Below are 21,593 nucleotides of genomic sequence, written 5' to 3' on the forward strand. Positions count from 1 at the left end.
AATCCGTGCTCATTTATCCTGTGTGAGAAGCATTATTTCTACTGGTGCGTTTTTGACCAATCATAAGAGGGGGCGGGCCCCTGGGACTTGCGCAGATTTTGAATGGCTGCCAGCAGCGTGAGTGAGCTTCCTTCACATCTCTTACCACCTGTCTTCCCACACAACATGATAGCAGTCTGTGTAAGTATGAAATGGTCTTACTAGTGAAATTTGTAAGAGCACCGTCCTCTTACCCATCAACATTTAAGAAATATTTATTTCATTAACGCTTTTAGTAGCAATCTTGTCTGTTGCTTTTAATTAATTTGTAACTCCTCACACAAGAACGAATCAGGACCGTAAAACATTTCCTTGCACTTTATTTAAGCAGATTCAAAGCATCCATTTGTTATTTTTAGTCTTTTAATCGCTTAAAGGTTAAAGCGAACTCTGGGGCAGAGAGGTGGTGCCTCATATTGATAAAGAGAGCACTGAGCTGGAATGATTGGATGTGAAGTGCAATCAAAATGGGACGCAAATATGTATCACTGAGAGTCTACAGCCAAACAGGGAGGAGGCCATTCCATCACACACATAAAAATACACTCACACACATCAGTGTGTGTGCAGAGAATCATCCCACACAAACACACAGAACAATCAGTCCTCGGTGATACGTGCCAGAGTCTCTCCCGTCCAACTTTCGCACTGTCTCTGCTTGAATATTCTGTCTGGACAAATACAGCTCTCACCATGGACTTCATCAGGATACAGGAGACGGAGATTCAACAGAAGTAAGGTTACAGTTAAGTGACTATTCGTAATGGTTGTTAGATTTTGAATTTCTTTACTGTGTTATTTGTTTGTTTTTGTTGTTTTTACGCTGAGACATCTTGTGTTTTTTAGGGATGCCGGAAAAGCTATGTTTTTGTAATAGGTCTGGATTTCGAGAATAATTGATGCTGTTGAATGTGTGTATTGTGTAACTTGCATTTTAGTAATTGATGCTCATATGAAGCACTGACCAGGGACATCTCTTTATAGTACCATACGCTGTTAGTGGTATTGGTGGTGATTATGTGGAGGATGTTCAATAGCAGTTAAAGTGGTCTATTCTACATTTAGAGCTTTTTCAGCATTTCAGAAGTTCCTTTTTGTTTTGCCAAACTTCGTGTCACAATCAATAAGCATATGTTGTTGTTGACCATAAAGTCAGTGAAGTCAAGCAGAGGTTGCTTAAAGCATTTGGACAATACAATACAATACAATAACTTTATTTATCCCTGAAGGGAAATTCATTTGTCTGGAGTCTCATCTGTTTATGGTAGAATTATATAGTCTTATTGCTGATGGTATGAAAGATCTTCTGTATCTTTCTGTCCTGCAGCAAAGAGAGGAGAGAGGACCAACAAGAGGGCTTTGTTGATTTATTTATCTGTATTTGAGTTGTACTCAATCTACTTCACTGGGCAGTGCTGCTCTAATGGATTGCTGTGTTACAGTTTTACATAATGAATTGAGTTTAACTGAATCATAAACCTCATCTCTGTCCTGTAGAATAAAAACAAATCTTCAATTTTTGATTGTATTTTTCTTTTTTTAATAGCTGAAATATGACTGTGATAGACTTTGGAGGACTTTTCAAAATTTAATTTAAGGAGTTTTTTAAGTGTGATCTGTTACCTTACAGCTGACCTGGACTCTTCTGAAATAATTCAGATAAATCTAATAACTCAGTGACACAGCTTGTGACCATGCCAAATGTTTTTGCGCTTTCTTCCATGGCACAGATGAGGCAGCCGGTGTGGGGGAGATCTGATGAGGTGTGTGTGGGCCTGTAGCGTGACACAGAGTGGGTGATGAGGACCGTTCTTTCTGTGTGTGGAGGTGGAGATGGAGGGGAGTCCCGCAGCCTCCGCAGCAGGGTGGGCAGGATGAAGAAGCTGCTCTGGCTCAGGCCGAGTCATTGCGTGGATGTCCAAACAGACACGGAACCTGGCGTATGGCTGACAAGCTTCCAGCTGTTGGACACTGATAGGCAGTGTGAGGTGAGCTGGTACTACCTTATGTGTACTACCTCTTCACAGGTGCTACTGTACCATCACAGCTACTCCCAGTGTCCTCAAACCTTTTGCCCTGTATCTGCTTTTCTGGCACTCATATCTGATTATTTGAAATAGAGATGTTAGGAGATAGAATAATATTTCAGTCGTAGTCAGTTGTCAAAATGTCATGCATGAAACTAGTGCAAAGTAAAAACATTAAAGGTCACATATTTTACCCCTTTATGACAAGTTTATATTGGTCTCAGAGGTCCCCAAAAAATGCCTGGGAAGGTTGTTGCTGAAAAAACACACCAGTATTGGATTTTTGCATGTCTAGAATACCCTCTGTTTCATCCCTGCTCAGAACGAGCTGTTTCTGTGTCTGTGGCTTTAAATGTTAATGAGCTGTCTGATACACCCCTAACTACACCCTTCTCAGGAAATGGATATGGCTTAATAGATGTGGCTCTCTTGATCCTCTTTTCAGCTGGCAGCTGAGAGGAGGATCAGGAGAGGAGGGCAGAACTTTTTTTTTAAGCGGGAAGGGCCAACCAAACCTGGGGGTGGTGCTAACTTCCAGCATGACATCATGGGGGGAAAATCTGAGAACGGCTTGTTTGAGTACACATTTTCTGAAAGGAAGAAAAAGGGTTTGGCTTTTTCTGATTCTTGGGGGGTTGTCGACAAGCCAAGGGCATTTTTGCTAGAAAAGCCTGAAAAGTGTATTTTACATAATATGTCACCTTTAAGTCATTTGGGTCTAGGTTTAATCTTTTAGTTAAAAAAATTCTAAAGTGATGATTATTTGAGTATTTGCTAAACTCTGAAATATTTTCAGGATTAACTGTTTTTTTCTCCCAAATTTAAGATATCTTAGTACTTGAAACGAACACATGCCAATGTTCTTGTCACTTTTCATCTTAGAGTTTAGTATTTGCTTAGACAACTATATAGCCCCAAAGATATTGATATTAGGGTACCACAGAAATCCTGAGAAAAAGGACTAAGGTAGCGACAAATTGCTTCACCACTAACTTTGCTTAATTTCAACTATTTACACTAACCTGGTCACAAGAGTGGGTGGTGGTGTTGTGGTAAAAGTTTGACATCTGACCTTTCTCACAGGTATTCATAGTTTTCTGATATTTATGTCATTAAGTGAAAAATGAGGGGGACTAGTGGTGTCATCATACACACATCTGTGACAGATCAGCGGTCATATATTCATTTTTTCATGCCAGGGGTACCTGGGAACTCACCAGAACATTTCCTGGCTTTTCACATCATCAACACGTGTTCACATTTTGTTCCACTTAAAAAAAAAATGGGCGTATTTCAAACACCTGTGTTGTATATTTCCTGATGAAAATCAAACCTTTTTATTATGTGAACTTCTGAAGATACAACTTTAGACAGCATATTTTAGAGTCAACTTGCATGCAAACTTTTGGTTACTGGTTGTCTGCCACCTCATCAACCATTCATGTGTCTAATTGGCACTAATTGAGGTCCCTCCTGGCACTCTTTCTCAGTTCTTTTGTTCAGCCTCTGTTGAAAGACTGTCATGGGCAAACATGGAAGAATGATGGCAGATTTTTAGTTGAGACGGAGACAGAAACTCATTAGAGAAACAACAAGCTCATTATTTTTCTGTGAGCTCAGGGAGCAGTGGACAGCCTGATGAAACATGTCCCATGTGCTCAGCATGTCTGTGTTACCACAGAGGGTTGCTGCTAGTTATTGTCTTTCTAAACGTCCTTTAAGTCACAAGCTGAAGGAGCAGGACAGCCCTACTTCATGTGGTATGTCTGATACACCCTTGACATCACTGACAGGAATATCAGCTGGAAGCAGGCGAGAAAAACCAGATTCCAGTCAGTCCTCAGTGACAGTGCACTGTATGCAGTATGTTGCTTTTGAAACCTCTGGGAGACAGATGACTGTTGTTACAGGTGTTCCTGTAAAATAATCACATTGGGGTTTTAAATGTAAAATGACATTAACATTTCCTGATGATAATAAGAAGCACACCTGAAGCTAGAGAGAACTAGTGAATGCTTTAAACCTTGTTGGAACTTAAATAATTGTTTTAACCATTTAGTGTTTGGCCACCAGAGGTCACAGTATTGTTCTTCATAATTTCTATTCATCATTAAGTTTAGATAAATATATTTATATTAGAAAAATATATGACAGTTATTTTTACAGTTAAATTATTACAGATTATGCTCACAGTGTTATAATAAACTGTAGTTTAGACCATCTTTAGAAATTAATCCCCTGACATTGACTTTTAATACACAGTATATTTAAATTATGCATCAATTATTGAACTTCACCTTAAATCAGGTATATTCTTTAATTTAGGTTTTTGTTTATTTTTGAAATACAGTACTTTATGAGCATCCTTGTTGTATTTGTGAATTAATTCATTAACATTTTCAAGAGTCTGTTCATTTCTACCACTGGACACATGGTTGACCATAATATGGTGCATCTAAAAAAATTAAATGTAAAAGTTTTTTCCTGTGATTTTCTTCAGAAAGTTGAATATGCATATATTCTAGATTCATCTCATACAAGGTGAAACATGTCTATACTTTTTTGTGTTATATTGAGGATTATGGCTTACAGCTCACGAAAATCAAAAATCCTCTATCTAAAAATAATAGAATATTGTGGGAAAAGTCAAATTTGCAAAGGTTTCCTGAGCCTTCATTCCCTCACTCTGGTTCAGTACACACAGCTGCAATCATGGGGGAGACTGCTGACTTGACTGCTGTCTCGAAGGACAATCATTGTCATCCTCCACAAGGAGGGTAAACCACAGAAGGTCACTGCTGAGAGTGCAGGCTGTTCTCAGTGTTCTCATATTCATGGAAAGTTGACTGGAAGGAAAAAGTGTGGTAAGAAAAGGAGCACAAGCAACAAGGATGAGCTCAGCCTTCAGAGGATTGTCACACAAAGCAGATTCAAGAGCTTATGGAAACTTTACAAGTGGTGGACTGAGGCTGGAGCCAGTGGATCAAGAGCCACAACACACAGATGCGCCCATGGGCTACAAGTGTTGTGTTCCGAGTGAATCCTGAACCACAGATGTCATCAGTGTCTCACCTGGGCTAAGGAGAAAAAGACCTGGACCAGTGGTCTACAGTCCTGTTTTCAGTTGGAACTGAATGTTGCATTTCATTTGGAAATCAAGGTCCCAGAGGCTGGAGGAAGATCAGAGGGGCACAGAATCCAAGGTGTTTGGAGTCCAGGATTTTCCACAGTCAGGGACGGTTTGGGTTGCCCTTTCATCTGCTGCTGTTGGTCCACTCTGCTTTGTCAAGTCCAGAGCCAACCCTATCAGCTGTCTAACTGGAAAGTTTTTGAGCACTTCATGTTTCCCTCTGCTGAGAAGCTTTAGGATCTCGATTTTCTTTTCATCTACCCACAGTGACGCCTAAACTACCAGAAAGTCGTTTGCTGCCCATGGTATTACTGCTTGATTCTGATCTTGAACCCATAGAGAATCTCTGGGCTGTTGTCAAGAGGAAGATGAGAGAAATCAAACTCAACAATACATACAAGCTGAAGGCTGCTGTGAAAGCAATCTGGGCTTCATAAAACCCCAGCAGCGCCATGGACTGATTCTCTCCTTGCCATATCACATAGATGCAGTAATTTGTGCAAAAGGAGCCACAACAAACTGTGTACATAAATGAGCATAATTTTCCAGAGGGACAACAACTCCTTTTTTAACTGGCGTTTTGTGATATTCTAATATTTTGAGATAGTGGATTTTTGATGTTCATCAGCTGTCAGCCATAGTCATCAACAATAAAACAAAAAAGTCGTGAAATATTTAGCTTTGTAATGATGATTCTGTAATAATATGTAACTTTTACTTCTTAAAATAAATCACAGGAAAAAATGAGTTTTCATGATATTCTATTTTTGTTTAGATGCACCTGTACCACGTGTAGCAGACTAAGAGGAGGCTTTAATGAGCAGCTGATACTATTCCAGCCACTAGTAGGATACTTAAAAAATGTATCACACCATAGTAAAATAGATGATTTTCAACACAAACTCAGAACGGACTAACAAAATATACACAAAGGCTTCTGAACTACGCTCATGTGTTTTATGGAGACTATTGCCTCCTCAAGAACATCTCAACGGCACACCTATTCAAAAACACTGTAACTCTGTCGCAGTAAAATAACTATTTTAAGGTTGACCATTTATTTATTTGTTAGGCTAATCTTTTCATACAGCAAACACTTCTGGGTGATTTTATTATGCACAGCATTTCAAATTTTAGACTCACAAATTTACAATTAAAATCTGGCTAATGATACCTAGACGCTCTCTATTCATTGGTTAATACCATGTATGTCCCGCCCTCAGGATCCAGCCGCCCGCTCAGAGAGTTGCTAACGCACAGCCCGCTGGCTGTCCTCCTCACGCTGGTTCTATCTCTGTCTTTTGCCGTTTAACCTCAGGCACTGGATAAAGTCCTGTTTTTTCTCTTTTGTTTTTCAAAAATGAAGTTATCCGATTATTCAGACAGAATCTGTCCAAGGGCGGACCCAAAATGTACCTGCGCAACTTTCCAAATACGTGACTTTTAAAAGATTCTGAACTTCTTCGCTTGTAGGGGAAACATGGGAAAATGGCACTTGTCGATGGTAGGATAACTTACATGATCTCTACCTTGTTGTTAGTGCAAATAACGAGCTGCCGTAAGTGAAAACATCAGTTTGTCTGTCTTTTATATCTGCTTTTCTATTTAACAGGTGAACCTCATTCAGTCATCTGCATGTCAACAGGACGAATACATAACTTAATATGAGGGACTACCTGTTAAACCCAGCACGTGTCACTGTGTGTGGCGGCTAGCACACCTTGTCCGAGTTTTTCCTTATGTGATTCCGGGTGTTTATAATCATGGTCTGCCTCTTTTGTTGAAATAATACTGTGATAACATAATGCCTGTATGACAGGACAGGCTCATTCTTGTGAAGTGATGCGTAAGAGCTTTTGGTTTTCATCACAGCTTTTGTCATCAGAATGTCTATCTCTGTCTAGATTTGACATTATAGATACGTTGTTGATCTAGATTTCGGTTAGTAACACTGTGAAATCTTGATTTTGCATTTTTTATTAGCATAGCAGACGTCATTTTAAAGAAGTTTTATATTAACATCTAGTAAGTTGTGATGTGGTATTATAGTGTTATGTAAAAGTATTAGTGACTTCATCACTCCAAGTATGGATGTAGTTTTTCCCCCTGATTCACAGTTGTGAAGTCATTTGTTAACATTCAGGCTATTTTTGTTTTGTTTATAGATGGTTTAGAGTTGGGGGTAACTAACTGTTATCTTCATACTTTATGCACAAGGCATAATGTTACAAGTCAGAAACCACTTTAAAACTGTGTCATGGCTTGATATAATGTCCCTCTTTTTTTTAGACCTAAACAGACTTATCAGTGAATGGTTCTTCCACTGAGCAGGTTAGTCATCAGTGTCACATAACAGGGCAAGTCTGGGTCACAAGAACTGTCCTAAGAATGAGGTTTATTGATGCAGTTTGAATACGCATGTTTATCATGATAATTTAGTTAAACTGTAAGAGTCAAAGGGGACATCTTATTCTTCATCAACATTGAAAACATAACAAAATAAAACAAAATGGAGCTAGTAAAAGAACCGTTGTAATGTCAATCATGTAGAAAGGAGAAATTGAGAGAGTACTAGACTGTATTCAAGCAGTTAGGTTCTTGTTTTCTAGTTGTTGAAGAGCGTGTATTCTTGCCTGTAGGACCCTGTGCAGGAGTGGGGGGAAGAGGAAGACAACGGGGCTGTGTTTGGCATCACGCTGCGCAGGGAGCCGGTTATGCCGAGCTCAGACACAGTAGATCTTCCAACAGCCCCCAGCTTCATCCAATACCACACAGTAAAGGTGCGCAGGTTGAAGGCTGGCACCCTGGAGCATCTGGTCAACCACCTGCTGACCCCAGAACCTGAGGAGCCTGACTTCGTTCATATCTTCCTCTCCACCTACAGGGCCTTTACATCCACTAGTACTCTCATTGAGCTGATGTTTCAAAGGTAAAACACTAACCATACAAATGCTCTGGAGACTTTTGTTGTACTAAGACATATGTTCATGTGTTCAAAGCATGCATAATCAGCTAGTTTGTAAGCTAACAGATAAGATAGTGGTTGATTCATATCTACTCAGTAGAGTATCAGCATGGAAAGACTGTCGATATAAACTATTTGATCTCCAGCTAATAAATGTACTATTGTTCTTGTATTTACACCCAAAATGAAGCTGGAGTAATTAACATGAAATCTGGACAGTGTAATCTGATTTTAGTTATTCTTATTTTATCAAAATTATGTTAATTTGTGAGCTTAAGACCTGTGATTAGATGAACAATAATGCATGTTAAGATAGAGCCAGACTGGCTCTTTTCTTGTATTTCCTGTATTTATGTTAAGCCTAGCTCAACAACCTTTAGCAGCGTTATTATTTATGTTTATTATTGAGGCACTTGAAGAGTGTACATTTTCTTTTCTTTATCTAATTTGAGCAGGAAACTCCCAATTTTTATTTATTATTTTAGAAGTCACCTGTAGTAAGAGCTGTAAAAGTTACAGGAAAGTTTAAACTCAGGCAAAAAAAAAGGATGACATCATAATGACACTACTGATTTGCAAAAACCTGAAACAAATTTATGGACTGTAACTGCTTAACCTTTTGACATTGATTTGATTTGTGTGCCACTTTGCAAAAGATAAATATTTGTAAAGGCCCATTCCCAGATTTTATAGCATGACTGATATATACGTCACTTGCAGCAATTGTTCACTTTTATTTACGTCACCTTTGGTATTCACAGAGTAAATCTCTTTGACGCTGTGCAGGTTTCTATGACAGGTATTATCATCATGGAATAAACAAAGCAGTCAGCAGCATTGTTCCATTCCAAAGAGGTCATGACAACACCCTCCACACCCCTCAGGTGCTTCAACAAAATCACAGTAAACCGTACTCTGAGATTTCATGTTCTCATCAAAGCTAAAACATCCAGTCACAGAAAGCAATTTTGTTTTTCAATTCTTCCCAAAACATTTCAAGAAAAAGTGGAGATTCCCAAACCAGTTTTCATTTTGCCTGGTTTAGTAGACGTAACTAATTTGTCTGGCTATTGGTACCTCTCAAGTCCCTGTAGATAACCTTTCCCAAATAGCTGCCTCTGTGAAACAGTGGCCATTGGAGCTTCTCAGTTGATATATTATTTGTCAAACAGTCACCCTCATATCTGTGATGTTGGTGGCAACAGGTTTCCTGTTAGCTTTATATGGGCTGGCCTCAAAACAGCCTTCAAGTGTATTTCCCCTTCTTTGCCTTACAGGATCTTTTTCAGGATGCAACAGTTTGTTGATGTCATAGGCCTGTGGACCAGTTGTTCTGTTACTTAATAGGGCCTGTATCAATTTCATAGTATGTGTTCTCTTGGAGGCAGGGTCTCTGCAGGAACTCTGAGTGTTGCTGGACATTTCTTCATGATGACCAGGAAAAGACATTATTCCTTATCATGTTTTGACTTTACAGAATATTTTCTGTCACTTCTGGATCATCATGCTATCCCTCACTGTAATTGTTCTTACTGCAATTTACCCTCAAATGAAAAGTATTCCTGTTTACTTTTTCACAGAGATGACTCAACAGCCAACCTGGATAACACTGTCTGCCCACGCAGGTGAGTTTAGTTTTGTCTTTGTCCTCTTCAGACAAAATATGGTTTGATTTGTCATCAGTCCAAATAGAGTTTGTAGATTTAGCTTCAGTTAGCCAGATTTTTAAAACACTACATTGTATACATTTGACATACATTTTTCCTCTGTGTTACAGATCATAATGATCATATTAAGTTTTTTAATTTCCCTTATCTTCTCCTCAGTACCTTACCTCCAGTGATTCGGCTGTGGCTGGAGGAGTACAGTGAAGACTTTCATGAGCCCCCTCAGTACCAGGCTCTCAGGCTTTTGTATGCCCACTTGCGACGACGCCTCTGTTTCAGGCGATTGGCAAACACTGCCGAGACTCTCCTCAAGAGACTCCAGGAACAAGGTATGAAGCAGTAAGGGAAGTGGATTTGTTCAGTCTGCCAACCTAATAGATGAAAAGGACAATTTTATGACATGAATGCACCTGAGCTTTAGATAAGAGAAAATCGTCTGTTTTGTATTAATGCATGTTTTTTTTTTGGTTTGTTTGACAGATTGCAGTCAGTCTGTGTCAGTCCAGCACAATGAGCCAGTGAAACAGCAGCACAGTACCCTGGGAGATGGAGTTGAGATGTCAGTGAAGGAAGAAGACAAAAACAACTTTATGTTTTTCCCTGTGAGAGAAGTGGCAGAGCAGCTGACCAGATTGGATGCTGTAGGTTTTTCTTAATGTCCTTTCTCATAGCTCATCCCTTTGTCAGTCTGGGTCAGTTGTTTATAATGCATTACCCTACTATTGTATCTTTTAGGAACTGTTCATCAGAGTGGTTCCTTTCCACTGCGTTGGCTGTGTCTGGTCCCAGCGTGACAAGAAAGAAAACCGACACGTTGCTCCCACCGTCCGTGCCACTATATCTCAGTTCAACGCTGTCACTAACCGTGTCATCACCTCACTCTTATGCCTGTCCTCACCAAGCCCCTCTACTTCCTCACCCATCTCATCACATGGCTCCTTCTCTACCTTCCTGTATCCCTCCACTACCCCTAGCTCACCTCACCATGCACACACCAGCCCAGCCCACAGAGCACGCATTATTGAGAGGTGGATTGCCATTGCTCAGGTCAGGGTCAAAAACACTTTGAATCCCATTCAAGGTTAACAGTAATATAAATGCCCAAATAGTTCATGTTAAAGATTTGTGTGCTTGTTTTTCCTCTCTTAAGGAGTGTAGACAGCTGAAGAATTTCTCCTCCCTGAGGGCCATTCTTTCAGCCCTGCAGTCCAATGCTGTGTATCGCCTGAAGAGGACGTGGGCAGCTGTTAGCAGGTCAGCAAATAAATGAAAAAGTCAAGATGTACAGTATATGAAATAAAACAAAAAAAAAGACAGTTTAAAAATAAATCTCCAGGTTTTATTTGAGGTAAAAAAATGGAAAGAAAATGGTTGGAGAGGGGAAAGAAAAGCAATAGAAAATACATTTCTAACCTTGAGAGAGGTGAATGTTGAATCTTCAAAAAGAAACACTGTCTTGACAAATTGAATTGTTTTGGTTTTAGGGAGAGCATGGCCACCTTTGAGCACTTGTGTGAGAGATTCCTCGATGAAAACTGTGTTCTAAGCAGCAAAGAGATCCTGGTGGTGGTAACTACTTGTGTTTTTGACATGCACTGTGCACACACAGAGTCTGTCTTTTCTGCCTAATTAATGAGTGAATCATCCGTGACATGGGCGGAGGTGTACAGGTGGAGGTAAAACTGCACTGTCCTGTTTACTGTGGCTGATGGGCTTTCCTACAGTGCAAAAACAGATTATTTAATGATTTTACCACTTTTATAAATGTCTTAAATTTGGAAAGACTTACCTGTTAAACACAGCAGCCTTCAGTTTAAGCAAGAATAAAAATAATGGCTAATTTTTGCTTTAGTGTAAAATGAGAAGTGTTGTGTAAGCATGTCAACCTGTCAATATATTTCCTCAGTGTTTTTCTTAAATATTTGATCAAGTGTTTCTACTTACAGAATTGTTTTGAAAGTTGCCTCTCACAGTGTTTTGCTAGTATTTAGCTTTCCTCTAAATTGTCTTCCCATATATTTTTTAATGAAATCTAAAACTTTGTATTTTGTCCCCTTAAAAGAAACCTAAACAAATCACCCAAAAACTGATAACTTACAGTAAATGAAATGTCCAGTTTCTATTACATAATAAAGATGGTATGCAAAAAAAATTACTTAATAAAGGGTCTAATTATGTGCCTCTGCTAATGAGAGATGATTGAATTGATTTAGCACCAACTCTTGCTCTCCCTGTAAACACACAAGCAGTGCAGACCTGAGGGTATTAACAGCACAAAGGACTAAAAGCTTGTGCCTGTTGTTGTCACACAAACTTCACAACAGAGGCACCCTCCCAGACCCAGTAGCACTCTATGCTGCTTAACTCAAAAAAGAACAGTTACATAATAAGTGTAATTGCACTCGTTGCATATTTACTTCCTGAATCTGGGCCCAGTATATTGTTTTTTACCAAAGCTGACTAGAGAGCTCTCTGCTGTCTGTAGGATGGGAGTCATCCAGACTGCAGTAGCACCCCAGGCTCAAAATCATCTCGGCTCTGTCCAGTGTCCAGACAGATGGTAAGAAAACAGATCTTAAACTAATCTTAAAATACCTTGATAAATATAGTTCATATACCATCTAGACCAGACACTAACAACGAAAGCCTCTGCCTGGATCATCACTTCTACTTCCCTAAAGTTACATTTTTTCATTTTTTCTAATGCTATTATTGACACTTCAGTTCCAGTTCCCATTTCTTTTTCAATCTGTTCATTTGGCAGAAAAGTTGACACAAGTCACATGACCTTTAGATTTCCTCTTGCATGCAGAAGGATAATAAAGCTGACGTCTGAGCTGAGTTCTCACAGTTAGCTAGTTTACTTAGTCCAGGTGGGGCTGTGCATAAAAAATTTATATCCTAAATTCACTGGTTAGATATTGATAATGATGTGTTTTTAGTTGTTTGTACATTTTTATCTTATTTACAGTTTAATCAGCACTGATATTGCATTCAGTCAGCTCACTCCTTGAAAATCTCTAATCTAAGTATGCAGATATTTACAATTTGTGGCAAGTTGTACGGCCACTTTCAACACTTCCTGCTTCCTGTTTTTATTTCATTTATTTTATTTTTTTAATCATTTCTTGCAAAACCATACAAACACATGGCTTAACTAATCATTTCTACTGGACAGACAAAGTATAGAAAAACTGTTGCTTGATTTGTATCTTTAGGACATCAGTAGTGGAGTTGTGCCTTACCTTGGCACTTATCTGACTGCCCTCACCATGCTGGATACAGCTCTGTCTGACACTGTGGAGGTGAGCATTTACCAAAGGCTAAACCCTGTTTTAGTTTTGATGTTTTTTAAAGTAGTTTTTTTGATGTGAAAAATATTAATAGCTATTGAATGTTTCCTCATTTTGGCAGGGTGGCCTCATCAACTTTGAGAAGCGCAGACGGGTAGGTGTCGCCACCTTGTGGTGTCTTACATATATGACTATGGTTGCTCTCAGTGTGTAGCCTGTGCTCATATTACCCTGCTCTCTGAAAAGTCTTTACTCTTGTTGTTTTTCCTCTCTTGTAGGAGTCTGAGATTCTTTTTCAAATTCGGCAGTTTCAGGCTTCCTGTTCCCACTCCAGGCTCCCATTCAACTCTTGTATCACCCACTGGCTGCAGGCACATACACTTCTCACAGATCAAGAGAGGTGAGACCCACACTAACCACAGTGATACAAAGACTTGTGAATTATTCCTTGATTTGATTTGTGGTTTTTTGTCTCCTGAAGCTATGAGCTTTCGCGGGACCTGGAGCCACCAGTCGACCCCTGTCCCAGCTCTCCCAACTCCTGGAGCAGCCGACTGCTCACCAAGAAACTCACCTCGTAAGTGAGAAAACAGATTCAATTCTCTAAAATTTATACAACTTCCTTGCCAGGAAGTTTTTGGAATTGAAACATAATAATTTTGTAAAAACATCATTCAGTCCTTATCTCAGTCTTAATCTCCATCAACCTAACCATTAAAATCATACCACATCTTGTCCTAGGTATCATGTTAATTTTAACTGTAACAAAATATATTCTTTGAAAGTATCCTGTATTTTTACCTTAAATTTATGCTTATGTGACAGTTTAGAAATCGGTCTTATTTTCTTTGTTATGAAGCTCATGCCCCTTATTTGTGTTTGTGGGTGCAGATTGCGAACATCCAGTGACGGCATGCCTAGGAAAACCCACGCTGACCAGATCAGTGTAACATCTTCTGGCTCCAGCAGTTCAGACATGGAGGATCTCTCCATCCCACAGCCCTCCCCTCTCAGACTCAAACTGAAGGTATAAGCCCCCAACTGTCTCCATTCTCATGTGGTGATAGTCAGAGTGTACGGACACCAGATGAAGCATAGCAACAAAGAGGGACATAGTTTTAAACATTAAACAACTATTTCTTTTTTCTAACTTCAACTCACTCCTCCATCTTTTAGTCTTTCTCAGGCTCTCTTCACAATGTTGCAGAGGATTTCTACAGCTCCATGTCCTCGTCTCCAAGTCTGTCCAGCTCCTCATGCAGCTCATCACACCCAGACCTCTGCTCTCCTTCTCTGGTTCTGAACGATTCACCAGCATCAAGCTGTTGTCCAACCGCCCTTCCTGTCTACAACAAGCAAGTTGCAGACTCATGCATCATCAGAGTCAGTGTGGAGCGTGTCATCAATGGAAACGTCTACAAGAGCATACTGGTGAGGAAAGTCATTTAAACGGATTCTGACAGACAAGTCTGACTTCTAGATCAGGTGAAAAAGGAGGGTGATCAAGCACTGTGATTTGTTTCTGGGACCAGGAACTGCTTTACTGAGAGTGCAGTGTGAGCTGGCACATTGCCTTGATGTAAATTATTTTTCCACAATTAATAATAATAATAATAATAACTTTATTTGTATAGCACTTTTAAAAACATAGGTTTACAAAGTGCTTTGACAAGTGCAGAAGCAAATACAAAAACAAAGCAACAACCCAGACAAAAGACAAGAAACAGAACATGACATGTTGGCAGATAATAATTCATCTACATCGATAAAGAGCAACAATATAGAACCAAACATAGATGACCTGTAATGCCATGCAAACTAAGACATCACAGACATCAATCAGAGTGCAGACATGACACCATACTGCACAGCTAAGACATCATGAACATCAGGATGCAGGCAAGACAAAGACATCAGTACCATAAAGTTTTTCATCTGTGAAAAAGGACATTTTTATGTTTGTAATTTCAGATATGTTAAGTGGAAAGGAGGCTGTTACCTTTGGTTCAGTGCAATTGTAACTTTCCAGTTTACACATATCCCCCATTAGAGGATAGTGGAAATTTAAGTTTGTTTAAGATTAAACAAGTTTAAGTTTATGTTTTTTTATGTTGGACACAGTGAGAACAACAGAAATGTAAAAATTCCCACCTCTAATGCATTGACTGCCATTTTGTCTCAGGGTCGTAATGGAAGATCCAAGTTTCATGTTACGTAATCATTCCTAAAAAAAAAAAAAAAAAAAGTTGTTTTCTTTTAATTTGTTCCTAAATGTATCCAGAAAATTTGCCAGCATTTTTTTCATTTTTAACAGCAGTCAGAAGTTTTGGGACAACTATAGCACACAATTTGTCATGTTCAAGTTCTCGTGCAAAATTTGCCAAACTGTCTCTTTATTTTCTGCTATCATTCTTAAGCTGAGTCGTCAATCATTTTAAACAATTTGTTCAATTGTTGAATGTTTTCAGTAGTTTTTGATGTGCATGGGCGCCAAGAATGTTTGTCCTGGACATCCTCTCTGCATTCACAAAATCTTTCATGCCATTCAAATGCAGGTGCAGGTGACATACATTAAGCCCCATACACCTCAGTTAATGTACGAAAAAGATTTGGCTGCTGTTTTTTAAATTTCACCAAAATTTCAAGTTAAAGCAAAGCTCAACTTTCAAGCTTATCATTTTTTGATGCCTTAGCAAAAACATGTGCACTTCAATTAGTAGCCAGCAGTGAACTAAAGATGAACGTGTCTGGAAACTTACAGCAGTTGTGTCTGAATACCTAACCTTTAATATATAACACTCTGTCACTGTGAGCCACATGGTTTTATCCTAAGAAGTGCAGTCTCATTATTTAATAGCCATACCTTGTATATTATATTGACAAGGTTTTTTGCACAAGTGCTAGTTTTGTAGAGGGATTCATTATGCTGCATCCATCTGGAATATCTAAGGGACAAAGTACTCCTTTAATTTCAAGGTGATAGACGATGAATCTTGTTTTCACTTCATTTGACTAAATTTAAAGATATACCTACTGGTATCTTGAATAAAAACCCTACAAATATAATAAAAAGTTAGCTTAGTGTATTTGTATACTACAATATACTGAGTATGTGTTACATTGTCTTTTTACTGGTATGTGTTTTTTACAGCTGTCTGTCTAATTCTCCTTTAGCTCACCAGTCAGGACCACACACCCCAAGTGATTCAGAGGGCTCTAGAAAAACACAATATGGAGGACGTCAGCTGCCATGATTTCAGCCTCTGCCAGATGCTCAAGAATGGGAAAGGTGAACATTTCTCATAGCAGTCTAATGCTTCCTGACTACAGGTCTAACCTGCTCTAAAGAGGATAACTGTCAAGGTCTGCTTTTCCTGAACATGGCTTTCTCTTTTAGTATTTCTGTACATCAAGTCTTTGCAAATTTAACTAAAGCAACAGGATGATATCAATTTAAAGCAATTATGAACTGAGATATAAAGCTGACAAGCACCATCAGACTTTGGATAAGAATTTCTGTGATATTGAACCTCACACACAGAAGTCAGTCCTCTGTTTTCCTCTCACTTAAAACAAAAGATTTAAAAGATTAAAAGATGCATTTTAACATTTTGTAGGAATGACCAGCGCCATTATTTTTAGTAAAGATTTTTGGCCATGAAAAACATTAAAGAAAAAAGTGAAAAATATATTGAAGAGAGTAAGCAATATTAATTTCCATAGTGCCACAGGCTTGAAAAACTCTAAATACCACTGAGCTCTGTAAAGTTTACATCACAAGGTATTACTAGACCATGTAATTTCTTTTTGTCTTTAGTTTTACCCTCATTCTATTCAATATAGATCAAAATGTATTATTTACAGTACTTTGCTTTGTCCAAGAAATATTGATCATCTCAAATTCAAATGCAATCAGTTTGAATGTAGGCTAATACCATTTGAATTGTAGCCTTTAATTTCTTATTTATTCTTTCTGCCACAGAGCTCCAGATCCCCAACAATGCCAATGTTTATTATGCAATGAGCACCTCGGCAAACTATGACTTTGTGATACGCCCCCGTTGGAGGAGTCACAGGAAACACTATGGCTTCTCCTCAAGTCCTGGATTTCAGAACAGGAGTCACCACACCAAGTGAAAAGCATCTCTCCTAGCATACTGTTAAGTTTTATATCAAGAAGATACAAGAGCTGCTTACCTACAACAGCAGCCAAACAACTCATTTGTGGCCAAATGTATCTACTTCTGAAGAATTTCAACGCTGAAAATATGAGATGGATGCTACAGAACTTTGTCTGAAAATTGAAATTGGGGAACTTTCTGTAAAAGAAGTCTGACTTACGGACTACACTGAAATGTTTCAGACCAGGAATTATTCTGGCATAATTAAGGAGTGGTGCAAAAAGAGAGAAGCTGCAAAGTATGCTCAAAAAAGGCATCAAGGAGTGAGAAACAAAAGAAACTCTTTGCCTCTTTTGGATAAATGAAATAAAATTCAATTGAAACTTGGTTCCTGACATACATTCATGGATTTGGACAATTTAAATCACAGTTTGGATTATAACTCATCATAAAGTGAAGGGCACTTCATTTTTTATTTGCTGCTACATGATGAACATGAGGAGTAGTTTGTCTGGGAGAACAAATATGTCATGTTCCTTCCGCAACAAACTTGGCATCGGAGTCGGGCTGACCGTGGTTTAAGTTCTGGGACTGGCTACAGCAGGCGTGGGACTTTCTTTAAGCCTCTGAAGCTGAATGACTAACTGCCTCTGTAACAACACAAAGCCAGTGACTAAGGAAGCATGCTTACTGTTAGTTGATGAGTAAGCTTTCCCTGATGGATCTGGGTCAAATGTGAACTCAGTCAGATTTGAGTCGTGCTGAGCACAAGGAGATAAAAGCAGTGTTTGAGACACTGTGCCAATTAGACCTGACAATGAGATCTTATTTGTCTCTGGACTGTGTTTTAGATATTTTGTTGTCCTCTAGTTTATGATTTAAATGTTTTAATTTAACTTAAGTCATTTTGTTAATTTATTATTGCATTTCAGTCTTCAGTTTTTTTATGCTAATGGCATGAAACAGTGTTTTTGTTTTAGTTATTCTCTTTTTTGGGTCCTCTCTTCAGTCTTTGATGCTTCATTATTTCAGACTTAATGTAGTCAAATCTTTGGCATATGTAAGCTCTGGATGAAGGAAGCTGACTTATGCCTGTGCTTTATATTAAATGAAGGATACTGTATGTGAGCAAATTGTGCACCTGGAATAATTGTTAATACTCAGTGGCCTTACCCCCCTAATGGGCTGTGACGACAGATGAGTTAAGGAGCTGTCATACTAATAGCTCCTTTTTGTCTTTGTTATCCTCCCTTTGGCCTCACCTAAATTCAGCTGAGGCTGCAGCTTGTTGTCCAGCTCAATTTAAAACAACAGGCCTTTTTAAATTGAATGCTTTGTAGCTTTTTGCCGGTGTCACAACTAGAGATTAAAATGAAAAGTGTTTTTGTATGTGAAAATGAAGTGACCCAGTATGTGAATTTTATTTGGCATGTAATATAAGCTCTTCAGTGCTACTCCACCACTCTCAATGCAGCATTTGCAGGTTTTAATAGTAAGTCTGGATACAGTATGGGGTATTTATTGGCACCCACAGATTGCTTAATATTCCCTTCTAAAAACAGGAAGAAGTATCTAGTTTTGTGCAGGACTTCACTTCTCTTCATTGCTGTTATGCAATGTTAAATGTCACATAAGAGGTTTCAAATAAGAGTCTGGTGGCTGCAATATAAGTAGAGTTTAGCATAACCTCTTGTCAGGTCTATTTGTCTGTTTCTGTCAACTCTGTTAAAGTAAATTAGAGCATCTTCTGTTACAGTTTGAAATGTAATTCAAGCTGTTAACATTATGAGCTTTGGTTGTAATGATGTATTTCTTTATATTCTTTATTTTAAAAGGTAAATTCAAGCACTTATGTTTTATAATAAGTATTAAATGTTCACCAATAAAATCAGTTAAAGTTTTATCATAATGCCACATTTAAAGGAATTTGTTGTCATTGATTGTTCATTACTTATTTTCTCCTGAGAATGATATTTAGTTCATATTTGGGCTTCTAGGAACAATAGGAGGTCCAGTGTTATAGCCTATTATAAATCAAGGCTTCAGCTTATTATTGGTTTCATACAATTCATTTACAGTAAGCTGTTGCTCTCTTTTGGCTAATTACTTAGATAAGATGAATGTTAAGGTTAAAAGTAACCACTAGGTGGTGCCAAACCCTAATACCTCCAGTCTGAAACTGTTTGATTTTTGTGGTTCATTTAAAGACTAAGAATTGGTTAAATCTGCAGTTAACTTCCTATTAGTTTGTGTAGTGAACTATAAAACAAGAAGCACAGTTAAATAGATCTTTGAGAGAAATAATGTTTCTTCAAAGATTAGAAAAGACATGAATCATCACATCTGTGGAGCAATACAAATGCAGATTAGAGAGCAAAGAGGCCTGGGTCACTGGGGTCGTTCCCTGGCCTCTGCCCCCTGATGAAACATTAAATAAGGCGGGAGGTCATAGTTCTCAGGGACACAGATGAATGTGAGTGCATGTGCATGCTCGCTTAATATCACAAAAACAAAACCAAAACAGACAATCAACAAGCTTTGCTGAAGCCAGAGATGTCTTTTTACCCACATGTGGTTATAATTATTTTCTGTCCTTATTTGCCTCAGGACCTTGTGGTTAATTGGATCCTAAAACTCAAAGTGTTTTCAGGGTAGATCAGGCCATTCCCCGACTTATTAACTTGCAGAATGTTCAATTAGCAGATGAGCTGAAACATCTGTCAACTTTTATCATATAAAACACCAAATGGACAAAGACAAGTTTCAGATCACCTAGAAGACCCTGTTGAGATTTCTACCGCTTGGTTTAATGTGACTGTGATTTGGAGCTATTGTTGTTTTAAAGATCAGAAGCATTCATGTTTTTCTAGCTGTTCAGAAGATAACAGACAAAATTGGTTGGGTACCATAAAATACAATGTCCCCGGTTTGGGAAATTAATATCAGTCCACATTGTAAATATTTATACATGTATAGTTTGTAATTTTAGCATGTAGCTGGTAAACAGAATGGATCGATGCAATAGTATAGTCGTGCTATTGGAGCAGTGGGTATACTCTTAGCTCATGCCCCATATTTTTACAGTCATGGACGAAAATATTGGCACCCCTGGAATTTTTACAGAAAATACATCATTTCTTACAGAAATTGTTGCAGTCAACAAATGTTTTGGTATGCATGTGTTTATCTCCTTCATGTGCATTGGAACAACACAAAAAATCTGAAGAAAAAGACAAAATTTACATAATTTTACACAAAACTCAAAAAATAGGCCAGACAAAATTATTGGCACCCTCAATTTAACATTTGGTTGCACACCCTCGTAAAAAAATAACTGAAACCAATTGCTTCCTATAGCCATTGACTAGCTTCTTACACCTCTCAACTGGAATTTTGGACCACTCTCCTTTTGCAAACTGCTCCAGATCTCTCAGATTTGAAGGGTGCTTCTTGCAACAGCAGTTTTGCGATTTCTTCATAGGTATTCAATGGGATTTAGATCCGGACTCATTGCTGGCCACATCAGAACTCTCCAGCACTTTGTCTCCAACCATTTCTTGGTGCTTTTTGGGGTATGTTTCAGGTCATTGTCCTGCTGGAACACCCATGACCTCTGATGCAGACCCAGCTTTCTGACACTAGGCCCTACATTGCGGCCCCAAATTTTTTGATAGTCTCAGATTTCATGATTCCTTGCATACAGTCAAGGCACCCAGTGCCAGAGGCAGCAAAATCTCCCTAAAACATCCTTGAACCTCCACCATGTTTGACTGTAGGTACTGTGTTCTTTTCTTTGTAGGCCTCATTCCATTTTCTATAAACAGTAGAATGACCTGCTTTTCCAAAAAGCTCTACCTTAGTCTCATCTGTCCACAAAATGTTCTGCCAGAAGGATTGAGGCTTACTCAGGTACATTTTTGCAAACTCCAGTCTGGCTTTTTCATGTCTCTTTGTCAGCAGTGGGGTTCTCCTCGGTCTCCTGCCATAGCGCTTCATCTCATTCAGATGACGACGTATGGTCCGAGCTGACACTTTTGCACCCTGAGTCTGCAGGACAGCCTGAATTTGTGTGGAAGTTGACTGAGGATGTTTATCCACCGATCCAACTGTCCTGTGTTGCATTCTTTTGTCAATTTTTCTCTTCCATCCACGTCCAGGGAGATTAGCCACAGTTCCATGGGTTATAAACTTCTTGATTATATTACGCACAGTGGACAAAAGAATTTCAAGATCTCTGGAGATGGTCTTGAAACCTTGAGATTGTTCATATTTTTCCACAATTTTGCTTCCTAAGTCCTCAGACAGTTCTCGGCTCTTCTTTCTCTTCTCCATGTTTGGTGTGACGCACAGA

General features: G+C 38.7%; 1 protein-coding gene across 6 annotated transcripts; it reads left to right on the forward strand.

The window, feature by feature from the left end:
- The first annotated feature begins 131 nt into the window (after positions 1–131).
- Positions 132–17,791, forward strand: LOC121508473 (ral guanine nucleotide dissociation stimulator-like 1). Of its 6 annotated transcripts, none has more exons than XM_041785358.1 (19): positions 132–180; positions 725–784; positions 1,770–2,027; positions 7,836–8,125; positions 9,742–9,786; positions 9,988–10,157; positions 10,309–10,469; positions 10,564–10,875; positions 10,979–11,082; positions 11,313–11,397; positions 12,314–12,388; positions 13,047–13,133; positions 13,243–13,275; positions 13,400–13,521; positions 13,603–13,698; positions 14,013–14,148; positions 14,298–14,552; positions 16,296–16,410; positions 17,104–17,791. In XM_041785358.1, the coding sequence occupies exons 3-19, from the start codon at positions 1,839–1,841 to the stop codon at positions 17,256–17,258; spliced, it is 2,430 nt and encodes an 809-aa protein (XP_041641292.1). In that variant the 5' UTR covers positions 132–180; positions 725–784; positions 1,770–1,838; the 3' UTR covers positions 17,259–17,791. The 6 variants fall into 6 exon arrangements, with proteins under 6 accessions (XP_041641292.1, XP_041641296.1, XP_041641293.1 ...); XM_041785359.1 differs by having other exon boundaries at positions 166–180; positions 725–773; XM_041785362.1 differs by lacking the exon at positions 12,314–12,388.
- Positions 17,792–21,593: the final 3,802 nt, after the last annotated feature.

The sequence above is a fragment of the Cheilinus undulatus genome, linkage group 4 (assembly GCF_018320785.1).
Source record: "Cheilinus undulatus linkage group 4, ASM1832078v1, whole genome shotgun sequence".
Lineage (NCBI taxonomy): Eukaryota > Metazoa > Chordata > Actinopteri > Labriformes > Labridae > Cheilinus > Cheilinus undulatus.

What these genes read in the sequence shown, in the direction of transcription:
- LOC121508473 (XM_041785358.1), top strand. Translation starts at nt 1,839, where the DNA reads ATGAGGACCGTTCTTTCTGTGTGTGGAGGTGGAGATGGAGGGGAGTCC. An exon ending in ATTGAGCTGATGTTTCAAAG is followed by an intron (nt 8,126 to 9,741) that starts GTAAAACACTAA and finishes ACTTTTTCACAG; the next exon opens with AGATGACTCAACAGCCAACC. An exon ending in GGTGGATTGCCATTGCTCAG is followed by an intron (nt 10,876 to 10,978) that starts GTCAGGGTCAAA and finishes TCCTCTCTTAAG; the next exon opens with GAGTGTAGACAGCTGAAGAA.